A 22,872-nucleotide genomic window follows, 5' to 3' on the forward strand; every position below is an offset into this window, starting at 1 on the left:
AATTAGTCGTCAAGATCAATATTCTAGTGCATATTCATCCAAAGTTGTGGATAACTATAAATTTGGCCATCGGAGATGTTGGCCATCTTGGATTTCTCGATTTTCAATGTGGTACCTTGGTTTTGCAAAGCTAAATGGCTCATACATTAATTCAGCAATCCCAAGAACCCACATTTAGTCGCAGAGGTCAGGATTATATGACATATGCAACCTAAGTAATGAAGAATTGTTAATTTGGCGGCCATCTTGGATTAGTCCATTTTGAGGGTGATCCCTTGATTTTTGAGCTTGGAGCCGCTTCTTATCGTAATCAGCATACCTGAAAAGCTTTGTATACAAATTTTCATGCTTTCTTCCGGAAGTGAACATCTTTGCCAAAAATCCTGACATATCCTCTAGACTAGAGGGCAAAATGGACAAAATTAGGTACAAATACGATAATTATCGTACATCTGGCAACACTGGTTAGGTGCCTTTCCTCAAGGGCACCTCAGCCATTAAATGTGATTCCAACCTGTAACTCTCTGATCTACAGCCTATATCTCCATAACCATTAGGCCATGGCTGAGCCTGATGATTCAAAATGGCACTTTCACATGGGGAAGTTCCATTTATTCATTATTTCCAAGCCGTACTGAATACTCATATTAATGAAAACATTTGACAAAGGGGTGACATTTGACAAAGGGAAGCACAAATTCTGGAAATAAACTACTTACAAAATTACACATAGACTTCACCTTTAAGGTGTTGCTGTGCTGCCACCTCCCCTATCTTGGCAACACAGCTGCCTCACTGTGAGCTTTAAATGGGCTTCATCGTACCAACTGGAGATTGGAGGTTCTGTCAGGAGCAGGAGTGGTCACATGCCCAAGACGTTTAACCTATTAATGGGTAATAAAAGACAAAAGGTGTATTAGAAGAACGGAACTAATCATAGAGCTGATTTAGACGAATACAGTATACTGTATATTTTCCACAACTACCTTTAAATGATTTAAATGCATCCGTTTCATCTTCATTCTTTTCTTCTTCTTTAGCTGGTTTGAGGAAAAAAATATATTGTTAAGATTCATGTAGTATTTTGAATCCAACATGTTAGCAAAAATGCAGTCTTGCAGAGACCCTTGAAAAATCATGCATCGGTTCTGACAGACAGCAGGCCTAGTACTCAGTAAAGTCTTATGGTCAGTCGCAACAGGGAAGCAGACAGGGGGGTGGCAAAGAGGTCAGTTGCCCTAGGCCCAGGGAGAGTGGGGGCCTCAAATTCGGTTCTCGTACATTGTATATATGAGGGGTGGGGGTGGTGGGTGCCAAGCTGTGAGGGTGTCTGGGTGGGTGAGGGGGTGCCAAGCTATCAGCAGCCCCGAGTGGGAATCGTACCCATTGGTGTTGTTGATTCTCAGAGACAGCAGGCCAACTACTCGGTAATGCCGATGGTTAGTGAGAATGACAAGCTTCCACACCACCATGTCACATATGAAGTTATCAAGCCACAGTGCATAAAAGTGTACATTGTGAAACGTTGAAAGACAAGAGCACACTGACCTTCTTTCAGTAGCTCTTCAGAGAGACACGGAGGATCTTCAGACTCATCTTTTTCTACAATAAATAAGTAGGAACAGTAAATATAATACGATTACACCCAAAAAAAACAAAATGTTCAATGTAGGACCAATACATACATACAACATGAGAAGGCCAGCCACTGTCTAACAAAAGGGTGCTTGATCAATACGATTATATCTATGCTATCACATTAATTTCTTACCTGTAGGTTTGCCATTTATTTCAGTTTGGCATAAGTCTGTCGTTGAGTGCAAATCATTTCCTAATCAATGCAAATGCAGAGAGAAGAGAGAGAGACTATTGATAAAAATGCATTTGATAATAAATATTACTATACATATGTTAACATTATTATAGATTATGAAAGCCGAAAGCCCATTGGGAAACTCCAACTCCCATTGTCATTGTGACACAGCACTCCACAGCACACAAGTGAACACTGCACACTGCACACAACGAAATTGCATTTATGCCTGACCCGTGCAAGGGGGCAGCCCTCAGTGGCGCCCCATGGGGAGCAGTGCGGTGGGACGGTACCATGCTCAGGGTACCTCAGTCATGGAGGAGGATGGGGGAGAGCACTGGTTGATTACTCCCCCCACCAACCTGGCGGGTCGGGAGTCGAACCGGCAACCTCTGGGATGCAAGTCTGACGCCCTAACCGCTCACTCATGACTGCCCGTAAATTATATTATGATAATTATTTTAAAATAAAAATATCACAATTAAGCTGTTGTTTCTGGAACTTACGTGACTTCAGTTGGGCCATGCTAAAGAACAGGTCCTCCTGAGTTGGGGCCTCTTTCCCTGTAACAAAGTTATTTTCATGCAGCATTAGAAATTCACATAGGTCTGGCCTTGCCTGGTTAACACCAGACCTAATCACAAGTGAGATCGAAACGATTGTGTAGAACGTAAGGCAGTATGGGTGTTCCCAGGCTAGGTCCGGCCTACTATACATAAACAATAACATTTCAAAAATCCTGGCCTGGATATCATGACTACCATGCTGTGCAAGTGTAATCTGGTCTGGCTCAGTAAGAAAACTTTGATTTGGTTGAAGCTACAATAAATTACGGTACACTGTTCTTTCTGCTGATATACCAACAGTTCCAGCTGGGCGAGTTTCAGAAGTAACCCCGCCCAAAAAAGACGCTGAAAATGTATGAATCTCACCGGCTCTGGATGATTTTTAAAAAAATATCAGAGATATTAATTGCTTCTTATCAATCTCTCGTATGTCTACCTGGCTTCCTGGTGACCTTGAAGTAGACACAGCCAGCGATGACAAGGACGATTCCCACCACCAGACAGCCGGAGATGGCCAGAAGGATCTGCCGCTTCAGAACTGTGTAGACAAACGAACAGGTGCGGGAGAGTGACTGTGAATGCAAGCTTAATGTAGTATGGTATTGCATATATAGGTTTTTTCGTTAACAAACATTCATGTTGTGAGGCAAGATGCTGAGCAGCCAACCACGTGAGCTCATTTTTGTCCGACAGCCGTTTTTAACGATCAGAGGTTGAACAGTGCGCAGGCAGGGTTGTGCAGCCAGGGTTTGCTTACAAACGGTAAACCCATGTATACTATAGCACAGTCAGAGGAGCTGACAGGGGGTGGGAGAAAGGGGTCATTTGTCTGGGGCCCAGGGACAGAGGGGGCACAGAAGTGGGTCCTCTTGACGTTCTATTTATTGGGTGAGGGTCCCTTTCAGATGACCTGGGCCCAGCCAAATCTGTCTGCGCTCCTGAATATAGTATAGTATGGTATGGTATAGTATGGTATAGTATAATACAGTATAGTATACTACAATACATTATCATTCAAAAGTTTTTGGTAACCCTTATTGTTTATTGGAAAACATGTTCTGTCCTTTCTAATGGTAGGTTTATGCCATTTATTGCATTGCCACCTCAGCTACAAATTCTTGTCAAAGTAGCTGGATGAATTTCTACCCATCAGAATAAACCTGATGGGACTTGTTACTATAAATGAATGATAAATTGTCATGTCTGCCAGATTTCATTGTTTCACGTGTCATATGTCATTGGAAAGCTTAGATTGCCATCTGTCGATTGATAGGCATAATATCCAGCAATGTGTGGTTCGACAGGAGCAGACATCACCGTTTTCATGCATGGGGCTCATAGTAGGGGTGGGCGATATGACGATATTATATCGTGAATCGCGATATTGAGTAAAATATCGTCTCGAATCTGCCAAAGTAGAGAAATCGTATAGATCGTCTTGCAGTGAGGATGTTTATTATCAGTATCAGAGTGACGTTTTCTCACTTGTGTTGTTGTCTTCACTTTATTCTTTACATTATTGTATTCCAATTGTACACTTTATGAGAGTATCATCAGTGTGTTAACATTTTATTGACTGCAAATTACAAATTGCAAGTATATGAAAGTTATTTTTTGTTGTTTTTATTTTTTTGGATGGAAGATCGTGATAAAAAATCGAAATCGTGATTTCATGTTAAAAAATCGTGATACAACATTTTTGCCATATCGCCCACCCCTAGCTCATAGGACTCATTGGGAGGCGGTGGTGGATTCTGGATCTCAGTGTAGAATCGCAACTAGCTATTATGTAAGGCATAACGGGCAATGTGGTGTACTGATATCAAGGGAAATAATTGAAGATGCAGAAGCGTTCTAACAGCTCGACGGCGCAGTCGGATAGACCATAAAGAACAGTACAATCAGGCAAAATAGAGACAGGGCAGGTGGCAACACTATATATAGTCACTCAGCTCACCGATGTTGTTAGCTATGAAGGGTTCGCTGCGTGCAGAGTACGTAGGGCGCTCCTCTCGGGCTCCGCAGCACCTGTACTCGCTCTTGTAGCTCTCTTTTGTGGCCTTCACGTGAAGAGCCGATTGGGTGTTGTTGTCCTCTATGTCGTCTTTGTACCAGGTGTAGTTCCACTGGAACTCTTTGTTGTCGCTGACTTCACACAGCAAGGTCAGGCTGTCCACGGTGAGGATATCGGCCCAGTTCGTCTCCAGTGTCAGTACTGTGTCATGGCGAGCTACACAGCAGCACAGCAAGAGTTACCACAAAGGGTTAGCATTACTTCAGGCAGAGCCAGGGCCGTAGCCAGCGTTTTGGAATAGGTGAGGTCCATGATGCGCATAGAGGGCACTGAATTTTTATATATAGCAAAAAAATTGCCAAAACATGATGTATTTTACATATTTCTACATGTTTATATTTATATTTGCATATTTATACATGTAATGTACATATTTATACACAGTACAAGTAGAAAAGAAAAGGGTGGATTCTCAATTCGTGTTCGCATTTACAGAGCTCTTGTGGAATGAAAATAAACTATTTCACGAGGGCAATGGTGTTCAGTTATTAGAAAGACAACCAACTTTCAGTCACCATTAAGATTTTTTTTGCTGAGTGGTTTACGGAATTCCGGTGCCATACGTAAGGGATAATTGACGACACGGTGTGCGTATAACAGAAAAAATAATGCACACCTAGGTGGTGATGCGGCCACAACGCGAGCCGTTACACCTCTGTGTGCATTATTCTTCCTGTTATACGCACACCGTGTCGTCAATTATCCCTTATATGGGCGATATATGGGCGCGTCTGACTTGCCCACTAGATTATGCTACAGTTGGCATGATTCCTACAAAATGTACAGATCACAATGGATTAAAAAAATACCCCGCGTATCTTGGCGACATTCTAAATGCCTTGCCTCGCCATTGACTTTATCAAAACAGGCACCTCGTCAATCTGCTCTCCTCCCATAGGAAACTCTCCTTGATTTATTTTCCACTGCGTTCCCATAGTTATTGATCCGAAAATAGGCTATCCCATACTTTCACAAGTTACGCTACTCTCTCAACTGATAAACGCTACAACCACAGGAAACATCTCCTCTCGTGGGGAAGAAACGCCCACGTGAAACGGGCGTCCCTTTGCGCAGGGAATATCTCTCTCTCTCTCTCTCTCTCTCTCTCTCTCTCTCTCTCTCTCTCTCTCTCTCTCTCTCACAAAGTTGACAGAGTGATGGTCAGTTGGGAGAAATAAACATGTTTGAAATTTTATTTGGTCTATTAAGATTTGCTCCAGATTCACTATAGTGTAGCCTATAGCCTACACTCCTGGTGTTTCCAGACGCACGATGCAACATGTGTCAATTCAGCGCGTAATGCTTACAACTTTTTTGTGTGTAATTTATGAACGTGCGTGCCTTGGCGCATTGATACACTGGAGTTATGCGGTCAGAAAAGTGACCTAATAGTGGGACTACTTCAGGTGTGCATATATAGACAGTTAATCAATACCCAATCTAGCGCGTCACAATGGGAGATTCCAGACTGCCGTGGTATAACTGCATAATTATGAATTATGGGGCATGGATATTTGGCCTTCCAAAAAAAAAAAGAAAGAAAACCTCAGACAAAATGAGTGAGGTCCAGACCTCCCTGACCTCTAATGTAGCTACGGCCATGTGCCTACGTTATAACCTTACTGTCACCAAAATTGTAATCGCCATGTCTTAATCTCTTACTTAAGCCTCTTGGTAATTTCATAGCAATATTGTTATTATGTTATTAAAGGGCAACTCCTGCCAATTTCAATGTGCTGTTGTATTGCTCATGCTACCCTTGATTTGTCAGTACCCGGTGACGCCGCATTTTTTGGCTTTTTTGGCCGCATTTTCATGAGCTATTCTAATGGGGGCAACTTTTGTTTACATTTCAAAAAAACATTTTTTTATTTATTCCCAAAAACATCCAAAAGGTTATACAACATCAACAGACAACTAGCAAACAGCGATACCTTTTGGGAAAATAGTTGGAGTAGGCCTATGCTCATTTTTTAAAATGTAAACAAAAGTTGCCCCCATTAGAATAGCTCATATCTCGGAAAGGGCTGGGCCATAAACTGCGGCGTCACCGGGTACTGACAAGTCAAGGGTAGTGTGAGCAATAAAACAGCACATTGAAATTGGCAGGAGTTGCCCTTTAAGTCTTTACAGCAATGAGTGAACATCTGCGCAAATAGGCTTTGACTCAAGCTCTAAGATAATTCTAAGCTAACGCCTGGCAGTGTAACGGAGGCTGATTGGCAGAGTTGGCATGGAACGTTAGTAAACCTCCCTCCCAAATCCTCATACAGTATCGGTAGTGCTGGACTAGGGGACTGGTCCTTTAGTCCAGCGGTATCATACTGTGCCTCCCATTACCAAACCAATGTAGTTGACGAGGTCGCAGGTTCGCGCCCCGAAGGGGATGAACTGTGCAGGAACACACTGTCCGTCACAGCAGCACCACAATTAAATACTGCGTAGAATTCCTGGCATAAACGGCGTCTCTTCTGAAGTTGGAAAGTGTAATGTCATTAAAAACAAATGAAACAAGGTGAATTCAGAGGCTGATTTGACCAAGAACTATATTCTTGAGCTGAAACAGGCAACGAACGTAGCAAATGTGCTACTTTTCAACTTCAGAAGAGATGGCGTTGATGAGTTTATTTTGAAAAAATGGGACAGTATCGCACATGAAACTGGGAAAGATACCCTCCATTATACCAGTAGCCTGGTGAAGCAATTCACACTATGATATTACTATCACGATATCACTGTTACTGTTGTCATTTCGCAAAGAAAAAGTAGCGTATAAATTACAAAATTACTTAATTATGGTGTAATGACTGTGGTATGAATGGTGTAGCATAGTAGAGAGCCTACTTTAAAAAGAAAGAGATTAAATTATGTAAACATACGTAAAATCTTCACTTCCATAGACGTACTGGCCTCCGATAGGTACCCAGGCCTCTCAGCTTTGCACCAGAATTTATCGTTGTGTTGTTCAGTGGCAGATTGGATAGTGTAGTTCATTGATCGTGGGTCTTTGATTTCTCCACGGCTACTACTAAACCAAAGGAAAGACCAGTCTGTAGGATCGATCGTCACCTCACAACTAAACGTTACTTTTTCCTCCATGTAGATGGACTGGGAGTTTGGGTGCTGAGTTATTGTAGGTTGAGCCTTCTCATCTGGAAATGGAAAGGACATATTTAAAAAGTCAAAATAAAATAAAATACAGTACATTAAAATGAGATACAAATGAAAAAACATTGAAACAAAAGAGTGTAGGAATCACATTAAAAATGTGTTTTGAACGTGCTATTTCCCAATCCTACCCCACCTCTCTTTCCCACCAATTTCTTATTAACTTTTGACTGTCTCTTAAGGAAGCCGATGGGGGTGTGCAAAGGGGTCAGTTGGCTGGGGCCCATTGTATTGTATGTATTGGGTGAGGGACTTTTTGATGATTTTGTATCAAAGCTGTCAGTGGCCCTACTTTCACTATCCAAGTAACCTCTTAATGCAGATGGGGTAGCCGGCAGGCCTATTCACTATTTGCTGAAAATATTTAACTCCATCATAACAACATTGCTATGACACTACACAGGAGCACTCCTGCCAATTTTAATAAGCTGTTGTATTGGTCATGCTACCCTTGACTTGTCAGTACCCGGTGATGTTGCATTTTTTGGCTCAGCCTTTTCCGAGATATGAGCTAATCTAATGGGGGCAGCGTTTGTTGACATTTGAAAAAATCTTAACGTAGGCCTACTCCAAATATTTTCCCAAAAGGTATCGCTGTTTGCTAGTTGTCTGCTGATGTTGCATAATCTTTTGGCTGTTTTTGGGAATCAATCTTTTTTTTTTTTATGTAAACAAACACCTATTACATTGACCAGTATCTCGGAAAAGGCTGAAGAAAAAGAAAAAAACTCAGGTACTGACAAGTCCATGGTAGTGTGAGCATTACAACTGCATGTTGAAATTGGCTGAAGTTACCCTTTAAGTAACATATTAACAGTAGGGTTAACAGTAGGTGACAGTAGGGTCATATCAGGCTCTGCGCTATGGGGTTAAGGCATATATTTACCATACACATGGACGCTGAAGTTGCCACTGATTGGAGTCTCTACATGTCGTTTGTGTACCCCTTGGCAGGTGTACTCTCCAGTGTCTCCAGTGCCAACAGAGGTCATGGAAAGTGTATCAGTGTTTTCACCGCTGATCTCTTGTTCACCTCTGTACCATTTATAAGACCAGTCAGATGAAGTCGGCTGGATGTCACACTTCAGAGTAACCCTCTCTGTAGGAAACACTTTCTCATATTTAGACTTTAATTCCAGTGTAGGCAGAGGAGGATCTGTGTGTGAGAAAAAACAATGTTAAAAGAACTGATAAAACTAGCTGTTATTCAACTAATTTTACAGAGCTAAGGTCATCAAGGGTTTAGATGAGATTAAAAATAATTGCTGAGAGCAAAATCGGCATAGTCGTTATAAAAAAATGCATTTAAAAAGTACACCAGGACATAAGCTGTTTACCTTGAACAGTTAATGTGATTGAAGCATTGTCACCAGAGATGTGTCCTCTTTGGACCTGACAACGATAGTCTCCACCATCAGATAGGTCCACAGACGGAAAGGTATGAGTGCTCTCGCTGATATTACGTATCGATAACTTCTCCTGGCCCTTGAACCAGGAGTAATGCCAGTCTGTAGACTCCTGGTCGACGCGACAGCTCAGCGTTACTTTCTCTGTTGTGTAAATGGTGTCAGCCTTAGGGTCCTTGGACAGAATAGGCTTTGGGCCTCTGTCTGATGGAGCACAAAATGAAAACACACACACATTAGTGAATCACATTATGATTAATGAATCACATTTCAAAACTTTTTTTAAACTTCAAGTCCTACCATACACAGCAGCACACACAGTTTAACTACTCTGCGCAGAGCCTATGCTATAACCTTGCTGTCACCAAAATTATAATGACCAAGTCTTAATATGTTACTTAAGGCTCTCTGTACTGTCATAGCAATGTTGTTATGGATGTAGTTAAGTCTTTTCGGCAAGGCGTGAATGGGCCCGCCCGTGAGCCCATCTGCACAAAGAAATGCTACATTGCAGAGGAAATAACATCAAAGGTAGAGCAAAAAAACCGACCTTACTCTTTTCACCTGATATTCAAATAGTAATCAATAATGTGAAGAAAAACAAACAAACAACTGAAACAACAACAAAAAATATATCATTCTAGAAATTTCAGAAATATAATCAAACATACCATAAACACGGATGCCAATCGGATCACTCTTCGAGGTTTCTGCCTGTCGTACGTGCACTCCTTGGCAGGTGTATTGCCCAGCATTGCCAGTGTCAACAGACGTCATGGATAGTGTATCAGTGTTTTCCCCGCTGATCTCTTGTCCACCTCTGTACCATTTATAAGACCAGTCAGGTGAAGCCGGCTGGATGTCACACTTCAGAGTAACCGTCTCTGTAGGAAACACCTTGGACCAGCGTGACACCAGCTGCAGTGTAGGCTTAGGGGGATCTGTGTGAGGAATTCCAAAGTTGCAATTCAGTATTTATGAAGTGCAAGTGATTACAGCATTCATTACACAGTCACATATAAATTCTAAATGAAAAAAGACAATGTTAAGTTTTAAGAGCGTATTTACCTTCAACATTTAAGTTAACAGAGCTACTTTGAGAGGTGAGACCTTCTCTCTCGACCCGGCACCGATAACCTCCACTGTTGCCTGGAGACACAGAGGGGATCTTGTAATTGGCCTCAGAGCTCCTGTGTACCTCCTGTTTGTCGTCTTTCAACCACACATACTGCCAGTCTGTGGACTCCTGCTTCACTTGGCAAGTTAGCTGGACACTCTCCTTTGTGTAAATGACATCAGCTTGTGGAGTCATGGACAGGACAGGCTCAGGGCTTTGGCCTGATGGTGAAAATACATGATATAGTATATACTGTGTATATCTATGTGTAGTGTGTGAGTATATCAGAGTCACATTTTAAAACGTTTTTTTGCCATTACAATATAAAACAAAAAAATGCTTTGTTTTAGTGATAATGAAAAGTACCGTAAACATCAATCTTGACTCGGTCACTCTTTGGAGTTTCCTCGCCTCGCGTGTGTACTCCTTGGCAGGTGTACTCTCCAGTGTCTCCAGTGCCAACAGACTTCATGGAAAGTGTATCAGTGTTTTCACTGATCTCTTGTCCACCTCTGTACCATTTATAAGACCAGTCAGGTGAAGCCGGCTGGATGTCACACTTCAGAGTAACCGTCTCTGTAGGAAACACCTTGGACCAGCGTGACACCAGCTGCAGTGTAGGCTTAGGGGGATCTGTGTGAGGAATTAAGGTCACAATTCAGTACTATTTATGAAGTAAGTGATTACAGCATCTGTGTGTTGGGTATCGTTACTTTTGAAAGTAGTTAGTTGCATTACAACATTACTATCAATTACAAATAATCCGTTACGTTACTATGTTACCCATCAAAAAGTAATGCGTTATAGTCTCGTGCATTACCAACAATCAAAACACGGTTGGGATGCGTCTCGCCTGCAGCTGTTTAACACACACACAGCCCTCTTTAGGTGCACCGACAGTGCTGACTGTTAACCATATTGTAACTGTAGGGTAGCCTAATGACAGGAAAGACAGTCAGCACATGGACATTTGATAACACAAGCGTGAGGCCTAAAGAAGACCCCCCACGGGAATTTCAACTCGATGGTATTTTTTTATTTTTAATTCTGTCCTGCATTCACCAAAACGCAGTGGGCGATGCTGTGATCGTCAGTGACCCGTGTTCCCCAGCAAGTGAGACGACCGTCTTGATGTCAGCAGCACCTAACTCAGGAGCAATTGCTCTACCAGCATGTTTTATTTCCATGGTGTGCGTTTCTATACTTAATTTTATGTGCTTGATCTTAAGCTTTTATTAGATCTATTACTGACCAGGGCTTGACACTGGCACCTGCCAACCAGCCAAATGCTGGTAAAACTTGGCTGTGGCTGGTAACAATTTCAGTGTCACTTGCCAATTTGGCAGGTAGGTTATATCATGTATCTTATTCACATATTAGAATAGTGTATATTCTGCACTTTGCCCTTATCAATTGTTTGTATTTAAGTTCAAGAAAAAGCTCAGTTACTCAGCTACTCAGTTTCTAATTGTTTGTTTCATTTCCATGTAGAAACCCATGCACTCATCTTCTTGCTTTAAGCACCTCATCTTCTCTGAGGTTAGAGGTACAGCGTCATAATAATAATAATAATAAATTGTGGTTAGTAGAATAGCTGGATGGCTAGTGACTTGGGAAAATCACTAGCCAAAGTGTCCGGCAAGCGAAAAAATTAATGTCAAGCCCTGTTACTGACCCCTTCCACTGGATATGTGATGTTTTTAAAATATCAACTCTCGATGCCTGAGTTTTCGTCCCTCCTCCCTCCACTCCACGTGTCACAACCCCCCCACCCCCCACTCCTCCTACAAGACTCTGACTAACAAAGAAATAGTGTCCAATCTCAAAAAATCTGGAGGGTGGTTTTAGGTTTTATGAGTGTATTTACCTTCAACATTTAAGTTAACAGAGATGCTTTGAGAAGTGAGACCTCCTCTCTCGACTCGGCACTGATAACCTCCACTGTTGCCTGGAGACACCGAGAGGATGTTGTGAGTGGCCCCAGAGATCCTGTCCACCACCTGTTGGTCTTTCAACCACACATACTGCCAGTCTGTGGACTCCTGCTTCACTTGGCAAGTTAGCTGGACACTCTCCTTTGTGTAAATGACATCAGCTTGTGGAGTCATGGACAGGACAGTCTCAGGGCGTTGGCCTGATGGTATAAAGACACGACATAGTATACTGTATATCAATGTGTAGTTTGTGAGTATGTTAGTCACATTTTAAAACGTTTTTTTTTGCCATTGCAATATAAAAACAAAAAATACTATTTAGTGACAATAACTGTGAAAATTACCATAGACATCGATCTTGACTGCATCACTGACTGGAGTTTCCACACCTCGCACGTGCACTCCTTGGCATTTGTATACTCCAGCATGGTCAGTAACAACAGACTTCATGGAAAGTGTATCAGTGTTTTCACCGCTGATCTCTTGTTCACCTTTGTACCATTTATAAGACCAGTCAGGTGAAGCCGGCTGGATGTCACACTTCAGAGTAACCGTCTCTGTAGGAAACACCTTGGACCAGCGTGACACCAGCTGCAGTGTAGGCTTAGGGGGATCTGTGTGACGAATTAAGGTCACAATTCAGTATTTATGAAGTAAGTGATTACAGCATCTGTGTGTTGGGTATTGTTACTTTTGAAAGTAGTTAGTTGCATTACAACATTACTATCAATTACAAGTAATCCGTTACGTTACTATGTTACCCATCAAAAAGTAATGCGTTATAGTCTCGTGCATTACCAACAATCAAAACACGGTTGGGATGCGTCTCGCCTGCAGCTGTTTAACACACACACAGCCCTCTTTAGGTGCACCGACAGTGTTGACTGTTAACCATATTGTAACTGTAGGGTAGCCTAATGACAGGAAAGACAGTCAGCACATGGACATTTGATAACACAAGCGTGAGGCCTAAAGAAGACCCCCCACGGGAATTTCAACTCGATGGTTTTTTCTTTTTTTTTTTTATTCTGTCCTGCATTCACCAAAACGCAGTGGGCGATGCTGTGATCGTCAGTGACCCGTGTTCCCCAGCAAGTGAGACGACCGTCTTGATGTCAGCAGCACCTAACTCGTGAGCAATTGCTCTACCAGCATGTTTTATTTCCATGGTGTGCGTTTCTATACTTAATTTTATGTGCTTGATCTTAAGCTTTTATTAGATCTATTACTGTCCAGGGCTTGACACTGGCACCTACCAACCAGCCAAATGCTGGTAAAACTTGGCTGTGGCTGGTAACAATTTCAGTGTCACTTGCCAATTTGGCAGGTAGGTTATATCATGTATCTTATTCACATATTAGAATAGTGTATATTCTGCACTTTGCCCTTATCAATTGTTTGTATTTAAGTTCAAGAAAAAGCTCAGTTACTCAGCTACTCAGTTTCTATTTGTTTGTTTCATTTCCATGTAGAAACCCATGCACTCATCTTCTTGCTTTAAGCACCTCATCTTCTGAGGTTAGATGTACAGCGTCATAATAATAATAAAAAAAATTGTGGTTAGTAGAATAGCTGGATGGCTAGTGACTCTGGAAAATCACTAGCCAAAGTGTCCGGCAAGCGAAAATGTTAATGTCAAGCCCTGTTACTGACCCCTTCCACTGGATATGTGATGTTTTTAAAACATCAACTCTCGATGCCTGAGTTTTCGTCCCTCCTCCCTCCACTCCGCGTGTCACAACCCCCCCACCCCCCACTCCTCCTACAAGACTCTGACTAACTAAGAAATAGTGTCCAATCTCAACAAATCTGGAGGGCGGCTAAAGTTTTATGAGTGTATTTACCTTCAACATTTAAGTTAACAGAGCTGATTTGAGAAGTGAGACCTCCTCTCTCGACCCGGCACTGATAACCTCCACTGTTGCCTGGAGACACCGAGGGGATGTTGTGAGTGGCCCCAGAGATCCAGTCCACCACCTGTTGGTCTTTCAACCACACATACTGCCAGTCTGTGGACTCCTGCTTCACTTGGCAAGTTAGCTGGACACTCTCCTTTGTGTAAATGACATCAGCTTGTGGAGTCATGGACAGGACAGTCTCAGGGCTTTCACCTGATGGTGTAAAGACACGACATAGTATACTGTATATCAATGTGTAGTGTGTGAATATGTTAGTCACATTTTAAAACTTTTTTTTTTTTTGCCATTGCAATATAAAAACAAAAAATACTATTTAGTGACAATAACTGTGAAAATTACCATAGACATCGATCTTGACTGCATCACTGACTGGAGTTTCCACACCTCGCACGTGCACTCCTTGGCATTTGTATACTCCAGCATGGTCAGTAACAACAGACTTCATGGAAAGTGTATCAGTGTTTTCACCGCTGATCTCTTGTTCACCTTTGTACCATTTATAAGACCAGTCAGGTGAAGCCGGCTGGATGTCACACTTCAGAGTAACCGTCTCTGTAGGAAACACCTTGGACCAGCGTGACACCAGCTGCAGTGAAGGCTTAGGGGGATCTGTGTGAGGTATTAAGGTCACAATTCAGTATTTATGAAGTAAGTGATTAGGCCTACAGCATGTCTGCGTTGGGTATCGTTACTTTTGAAAGTAGTTACATTACAACGTTACTATCAATTAAAAGTAATCCGTTACGTTACGTCACTCATCAATAAAAGTAATATGTTATAGTACTCGTGCATTACCAACAATTAAAACCCGTTTGGGATGCGTCTCGTCTGCAGCTGTTTACAGACAGTGCTGACTGTTAACCATATTGGGTAGCCTAATGACAGGAAAGACATTCAGCACATGGACATTTGATAACACAAGCGTGAGCCCTAAACAAGACCCTCACGTGAATTTCAACTCGACAGTATTTTTTATTATTTTTTTTTAAATTCTGTCCCGCATTCACCAAAACGCTGTGGGCAATGCTGTGCTCGTCAGTGACCTGTGTTCCCCAGCAAGTCAGACGACCGTCTTGATGTCAGCAGCACCAGTGGTGTAGTCTACTTTTTTATGGTGGGTATATTGTATATTTGATCATTTTTTGAAGTGGGCATGCTGTATATATTTGTGCTATTCAAAACAATGGATCAATCAATTTTAAGTGGGTATACTGAAATCCCTGAAATTTAGAAGTGGGTATACGCTGTATACCCGCGTTCAACGTAGACTACACCACTGAGCAGCATCTAACTCGGGAGCAATTGCTCTACCAACATGTTTTATTTCCATGGTGTGCGTTTCTATACTTCATTTTATGTGCTTGATCTTAAGCTTTTATTAGATCTATTCCTGACCCCTTCCACTGGAAATGTGATGTTTTTAAAACATCAACTCTCGATGCCTGAGTTTTCGCCTCTCCTCCCTCCACTCAGCATGTCACAACCCCCCCATCCCCCACAAGACTCTGACTAACTAAGAAATAGTGTCCATTGTCAAAAAATCTGGAGGGTGGCTTTAAGTTTAATGAGTGTATTTACCTTCAACATTTAAGTTAACAGATCTGCTGTGAGAAGTGAGACCTCCTCTCTTGACCCGGCACTGATAACCTCCACTGTTGCCTATAGACACCGAGGGGATGTTGTGAGTGGCCCCAGAGATCCTGTCCACCACCTGTTGGTCTTTCAACCACACATACTGCCAGTCTGTGGACTCCTGCTTCACTTGGCAAGTTAGCTGGACACTCTCCTTTGTGTAAATGACATCAGCTTGTGGAGTCATGGACAGGACAGCCTCAGGGCTTTTACCTGATGGTGTAAAGACATGATATAGTATATACTGTGTATATCTATGTGTAGTGTGTGAGTATGTTATATTCGATATCCAATGTCAAAGGGCCACTGAGATCTGATTTAGGAGGTATCATAAATGAATCAAGGTCAACGACACAACACAGGCCTACTCACCATACACTTCAATGCTAATGTCAGCGCTGGGTGCTGTCCTGTTACCACTCTCCTCGATGCCAACGCATGCGTATGCTCCTGTTTTTGGAGACTTGGTAGAATATGTGTCATCATTGCTGGTATCAATCACTTGGCCTTCGCTGAGCCATTCATAACTCCATTTATCAATGGATGGAGGGCTGATCTCACACTTCAATATGACTTCCTCCGTCGGGAAAACTTTGGTCCGTTTGTGAACCAGAGTCAATGTTGCTACACTGTCTACGTATAAGGGGAAAACCATCTTATTAATTCATGAAGTGAAGATACACAATGTGATATGATAATAATATACAAAAAATATGAAATTATTGTGTAGTGTAAAACCAGACAGGGGCCCCCTTTACACATGCATTTAATTTTTCTTCATTACATTGTTTTTTTATATATATAAACAGAGACTTTTCTTTTTGCTTGTGCCTTTCGCTTGCACATAAGCAGGATTTTCTTTTGAAAAAGATTTTTTTCTAGAAATGATAACTCTCCACAGTCCCTCTAAATGTTTGTTATATATTTGTTATATGTTTTATAATACTCAGCTATGGGTAAAATGGGTAAAAAAAAAATACCATAGGCTAACTGTTACTACTACTATTGCTAGCATTTCTTATCCCTTTTTGTTCTGTCTGGTGTGATATTGAGCTGTATTTCAAACACACATCTGTGACCTTTATCTGTCACTTTTACTTTTCTGTAGCAGAGAACTATTGCGATTTAACAGACTACAGACAGTAAGAAATTCATTAGTGCCAGTCAGTATATCTGTCAGCTTTTTTATCCTTTGAATTAGATGGGGAAAAGATTGTGTTTCAACAGGCTACCTGAAATAATTTGAAGGCCTCAGACATGCTTGAAAGCGTCCATGTAGTAGCTAACCCATTAGCTACTTTAATGAGTAGCTATCTCAAAACCTAGCCCATGAACTACTGCTTGAAGTGAGCTGGACTCTGAAGTTGTGGTGACTTTAGGGGGCTTCTATCTGTTTCATCAAACCACTGACAAAGTAGAGTAGAAATCAAGTTGGAGTAAATCATTGAACAACACTCCAGCCCCCTGAAGTAATCCACAGCGCCCGCCTACTTCAGAGTGTGACTACTCATGGCTAAACTTGCGGTAGGCCTACATATTTGACTACGAGAACTGCGGCGAAAATAAATCAACATGCACACAAAATCATGATAGACTGAAACTGTGAGTGCGTTCACAATACAAATTCAAGTCATGTAATTTCTTTCCAAACATCATATGTCATGGCTTTAGAATCTGACACTGTCCAGAGCAAGAATATAGTCTTTCTGCAGACTGATTGAATTTCACTTAATTTCTATGCCTGATTTGGAAGATATTTGCATTACAAATGGTTGGTGACTTCCGCACAATCACCATTTTAAAAAAAAAGCCTTGAAGAAAGATAGCCCTACTACTGAAGAAAATTTGTAGTTTAATGCTAACCTTGGAAGTAATTTGAGAAACGGACCCCAGGAGAGGCCAATTATAGAATTACTATCTAATCTAATCTAATCTAATCTAATCTAGAAGTGGCAGGAGTGGAACATTTGTCTACTATCTTTCAGGTGTGAGGTGGTAATCTCCACAGGAAATGACTGTGCTGTGTTTCCAGTGTCACCTCTTATGTGAGAACACACTGTGAGAAATGAAGACTTACCATCAGCACACGCCTCCGGCATCAGACAGACAAGAACAGCAATGGCTAAACACAGAAAGAGAAAAATATACTTCAATTCAATAATCCATTTGAATTCCTGAATTACATCACCTGTTGACCGTTAGTGTATCAGTGAGCTATTTATTATGCATATACACTCACCGGCCACTATAGGTATTAGGAGCACCTATTACAACTGTTCATTTAGGCAAATTTCTGATCAGCCAGTCACATGGTGGCAACTCAATGCATTTGTACATGTAGACATGGTTGAGATGATCTGATGCAGTTCAAACCGAGCATCATAATGGGGAAGAAAGGTTATTTAAATGACTTTGAACATGGCATGGCTGTTGGTGCCGAAAGGGCTTGATTTGAGTATTTCAGAAAAGACTGATCTACTGGGATATTCACACACAACCATCTCTAGGGTTTACAAAGAATGGTACGAAAAATAAAAAAATGCAGTGAGCAGCGATTCTGTGGGCAAAAATGCCTTCTTGATGGCAGAGGTCAGGAGAATGGCCAGACTGGTTTGAGCTTATACAAAGGCAACAATAATTCAAATAACCACTCATTACAACCGAGGTATGCATAAGAGAATCCCTGATTACTGTACACAGCACATCGGGAAACAGGAAACAACAGGAAAATGAGGCAACAATTCGGAAAGGCTCACCATAAACGACACTAGAAGATTGGAAAAATGTTGCCTGGTCTAATGAGTCTTGATATCTACTGCAAGACTCAGGTGGGATGGTAAGAATTTGGTGTCATCAATATGAAAGCATGGGTCAACCCTGCCTTACATCAACGTTTCAGGCTGGGGATATAATGGCATAAGGATATTTTCTTGGCACAATTTGGGCCAATTAGTACCAATTTATCTTTGTTGGAACGCCACAGCCTACCCGGGTATTGTTGCAGGCAGTTCTGAAGGCAAAAGGGGGTCCACCCCAGCACTAGAGAGGTGTTCCTAATGAAGTGGCCGGTGAGTGTATATTACATTACACTTAGCTGATGTATTTTTTTTTAAATCCAAAGCGATTTATTTAGATTCAGGTTATTGGTTACAGTTCCTGGTGCAATTATGGGGTTAGTTGCCTTGCACAAGGACACCTCAGCCATGGACTGAAGTAGGGAGAGGTAAGAGTGGGATATGAACCACCAACCCTCTTGACATAGTAGGCCACAGCTGTCCCCAGCATATGCAGTAAAAATACTGTGTGACCATAGGTAGTGTTGGTAATATAACTACAGTATTTTAAAATGCTTTCATTGGTCCTTCATATCTCCTATCAAGCTTTTTTTTTCTCTGAACTTGCATGTTCCGTTCTGAAAAATGTAACCGTTACATCATACTCAGCACAGACCTTGTGAAGAAAAAATCCTACGTGAGCCAACATGAATTTATGTCTATGATCATCTTTTCTCACACACAGGCTGCAGGCACACAACGCATGCACATGCACATGCACATGCACATGCACATGCACATGCACATGCACATGCACCCAAACCCACATCCACAATCTTTTATTTTCTGTCACGACTTGCACAGAAACTGCAAACACAGCAGGTTACAGTTAGGCCTACTTCATATTAGTGTTACAGTATTTCTCAATTGGTTTTGTACATTTCTCGAATCTCTCTCGCAATTTGCAAAACATAATATTCATTCTCAAAACAGCTTTAACAAATGGCAAAACACCATGGATAACCTGCAAAACCGAGTCTCTTGCTCAAAACCCTTATTTGTCTTTCAAAATCAAGTTTTTTGTGTCAATGAACGTATCAGCGCCAGCAGAATGGTTAGTCATTGTGTCATAGTGTATGGACAAGCTAGTCAAATCAATTTCTCATGTTGTCAATTGAATAGTACACTCTTGAGGATCTTTTCTGAAGTGAAATGTTATTTAGATTGGATGGTAAATGTTGTAAATTCGGCTTTATATTACATTGATCAGATAAGATTGAGATAGTTTCATGCATTCGGTGACAAAGCTTTTTGAGTGATATGACAAAAGCAATTGATAATGTACGAAATCACTGAGAATTGTACACAGGCATGGCATGGTGGACGAGAGCATTTGCTATATGCCGAAAACAATGAGAAACTGATTTGACCATGTGCACAGGTAACACCAGGAAGTCACAATTGAACAAAGACTTTTGAGAATCATTATTCTGTTGTGAGGAATGTACAAAACCAATTGAGAAAAACTGTAAGAAACTCACTGTTACTACTCGTGCAGAAACAGCACTTAAAGAAAACGTTAATTTACTATAACTGGTTTACCTTATAATGGCAACGACATATCAAGGTATGATAGAAAGGCAAGTCAAAGGAGTCATTTTCAAATTCACCAAAATGCAAGAAACAAGGCATTAGTCTAGCCTTTAGCTGCATCCTGCCTGCGGAACTGCGTTAGACGAAACTGCAAACCACAACAGAACCCACAGTCAACTAGACACAGAAGTGAAGGTCTGTCACAACCAGAGAAACAAACTAGGCAATTGACTAGGGCCCGCAACTGACAGTTTCCCCCCCTGGTAATGACTGGTTATGTACTAGTAAAATAACAGCAATGGCAAGTTGGGAGTGTGGCAGCACCCTCTGAAATTCAATGATCAGAAAGTGAGACAGAGGACACAGATAAGTGAGAATGTACACAATAATGAACACAATACTGTGCATGTGCCCCCAAGTTCCTCTTTGCCTAAAGCCCCCAAATACTTTGAGACGGGCCTGTATAGAAGTGTGTCAGAACAGGCAGTTTTGCACAGAGAAGTATTTTAAAGAAAGTTAGTTTTATACAACTAAATTCAAACATTTTGTTTAATGTATAAGGTTAAGTGGGGTTTGAAGTTCTAAGTGCTTTACTACTCTCTACAGCAAAGTGTACATTCTCTCTAACAAAGGGTTGCTACTAACAGCAACTTTTCATGATCTCAAGTTGTCACTAGTAATCTAACATGTAACATTTTACATATTACTACAAATTGCATTTAGAGTTCAGCCGCAGTGAGATGCAACCAAGAGCTCAGTACTTCCTCACTGTCCTTTAAAAGCAACCAACCTATTCACATCATATGTAATGTAGGGAGTTGGATTTGGTTCAGCGGTTCCTATGCTTTTCCAACAAAAGACAACTTCAAGATTACGCCTGAAGAGTCCATCAATAGTCATACTGATGCGGTCACCAAGTTTTGTGATGTGATGTTTTATTTAATTAATGTGTTTTCTATTTTTAGCCTTCACATAGAAGGCTTAAACCTGATGCTGTATGATAGTGTGATAAAGCAGAAGACATTGTTACTGTAATACACTCAGTAAATACAAGATGGAGACAAGATAAATACAACCCATGGGCTGATGGTACACAGTCTCTCTGAAAATACTGTGGAATATCTCAAGGCCACTCTATGTCATGCCGACAATTGTTCCGTTTGCTGTCATCTACCGCACACACCCAAATAATCCAGACTTAAACAACTAAATAGACCTAAATGATTTTGCCTGCATAATTCTTACAGGTTTCTTTTAGCTTAAGTCTGAGGGTCTAGTGGCCTATGATGTCACCCGCAAACAGGTTATCAATATACCATGCCTATATTTCACAGTGACTTACTGTATTGCAGTTCTGTTTTAGTGTGATGGAAACACAATTATAGCACTACCAGTGGCACACAGTGAAATTTAAAAAAAATTTTTTACCTGATATGAAGTGCAGATCACGAAAAGCCATTCTACTCCATTTAGTGGCTCTGCCCAGTTAGATTTGACTTCTGTACGGTGTGCAACTGCTCTGTGCTTTTGCCCATAGCTTATGAGCCGTTTTCCTGTCTGTTAAGTGCTCTCATTTTTTCACAGCCTCTCACAGGAAGCAGAGACCAACTTTCATTTTGATTTGATTGAGTACATTTACTGTCATGCAGGATGTGTGTGACAGCACAGCACAGCCTGAAGCCGTAGTCACCTACACGGCAACAAACAAACAAACAAACAAATAAATAAATAAGAACGTTCAGAGAAAACTATGCAATGAAGTGGAACGTGCGTGTTAGCGTGTCATTTCCCTTTTTTTGTTCCTTCCTGTTTGTTCATCCTGTCTTCCACATCCAGTTCTTCTGTGCGTACCCAAAACATAGGCCTACCTAAGCAAAAAAGAGACATTGTTTTTTGCATTGACATTTCACTGACACATAGTTACCACAGTAGTACAGTGTGCGTGTGTGTGTGTCTGTCTGTCTGTCATTCTGTGTGTGTGTGTGTGTGTGTGTGTGTGTATGTGTGTGCGTGTGTGTGTGTGTGTGTGTGTGTGTGTGTGTGTGTGTGTGTGTGTGTGTGTGTGTGTGTGTGTGTGTGTGTGTGTGTGTGTGTGTGTGTGTGTGTGTGTGTGTGTTGATTTGTGTTCAATTCTTTGAGTTATTCAGTTAAGAAATGTTGTCGTCTCAAGTTTCATATCCCCATATTGTTTCTGTCTCGCCAACAGAATATCGGCTTCTTCTAAACATAAATTGAAGACGCTGCCCCTGCACCCTGCAGTGTGTGGTTGCACATACTCTACTGTACTGTTTAATGTACACACACACTAAAATACTCACACACTTACACACACACATACACACTTACACGCAGACACACACACACACACACACACACACACACACACCCTTACACTTACACGCAGGCACGCACATAGTGCGCACGCACACACGCGCGCACGCACACACACACACACACACACACACACTTTGGAACCACAATCAGACAGTCTTGCCCACAGCAAAACTTCCCTATAGGGCCAAGCCAGAATACTGTTATCAACAGTTTTTTGCCCCTAGATGCTGTTTCCAGACAGTGGTGCCTACAAGGTCGTAGGACTTCATGTTGACTAGGTCCCATGACAAGATAACAATATTGTCTTGCCACATCCTACCCTGGGCTAAATGAAGAAATAGACTTCTCCTTTTCCATGAAGTACCCCATGTTTGCCTATTATCTTTCCCCCCAACATTTCTTTATTAAATTGACTATTATCTTACTTTTCATTCTGTTAAGTTGTGGATTGCCTTATATGGCCACTGAAACTGTCATAGTCTTCCAAAATTCTACCTGTGCCTAGGCACCTATAGATGTCCGTATCCAGGCTCTGTTTTAAC

At 41.5% G+C, this 22,872-nt stretch overlaps 1 protein-coding gene across 1 annotated transcript; it reads right to left on the minus strand.

The window, feature by feature from the left end:
- Window positions 1–378: 378 nt before the first annotated feature.
- LOC134457495 (sialoadhesin-like) lies at window positions 379–21,507 on the minus strand. Its single transcript, XM_063209501.1, has 20 exons — window positions 21,425–21,507; window positions 17,707–17,751; window positions 16,002–16,262; window positions 14,337–14,606; window positions 13,923–14,189; window positions 12,423–12,692; window positions 12,012–12,278; window positions 10,511–10,777; window positions 10,096–10,365; window positions 9,699–9,968; window positions 8,959–9,231; window positions 8,508–8,777; window positions 7,333–7,605; window positions 4,337–4,609; window positions 2,816–2,917; window positions 2,320–2,376; window positions 1,772–1,831; window positions 1,549–1,602; window positions 987–1,040; window positions 379–884 (listed from the first exon to the last, which is right to left on the minus strand). Exons 1-20 carry the CDS (start codon window positions 21,453–21,455, stop codon window positions 880–882), a joined length of 3,639 nt encoding a protein of 1,212 aa, XP_063065571.1. The 5' UTR covers window positions 21,456–21,507; the 3' UTR covers window positions 379–879.
- Window positions 21,508–22,872: the final 1,365 nt, after the last annotated feature.

Source organism: Engraulis encrasicolus, chromosome 10 (genome assembly GCF_034702125.1).
Source record: "Engraulis encrasicolus isolate BLACKSEA-1 chromosome 10, IST_EnEncr_1.0, whole genome shotgun sequence".
NCBI classification, from domain to species: Eukaryota; Metazoa; Chordata; class Actinopteri; order Clupeiformes; family Engraulidae; genus Engraulis; species Engraulis encrasicolus.

Coding starts and splice junctions, on each gene's coding strand:
- LOC134457495 (XM_063209501.1), bottom strand. CDS start 21,455: ATGGCTTTTCGTGATCTGCACTTCATATCAG. Junction 14,190..14,336: donor AGTCAAGATCGATGTCTATG/GTAATTTTCACA, acceptor TTACACCATCAG/GTGAAAGCCCTGAGACTGTC. Junction 2,377..2,815: donor CAAGGTCACCAGGAAGCCAG/GTAGACATACGA, acceptor ACTTTGTTACAG/GGAAAGAGGCCCCAACTCAG.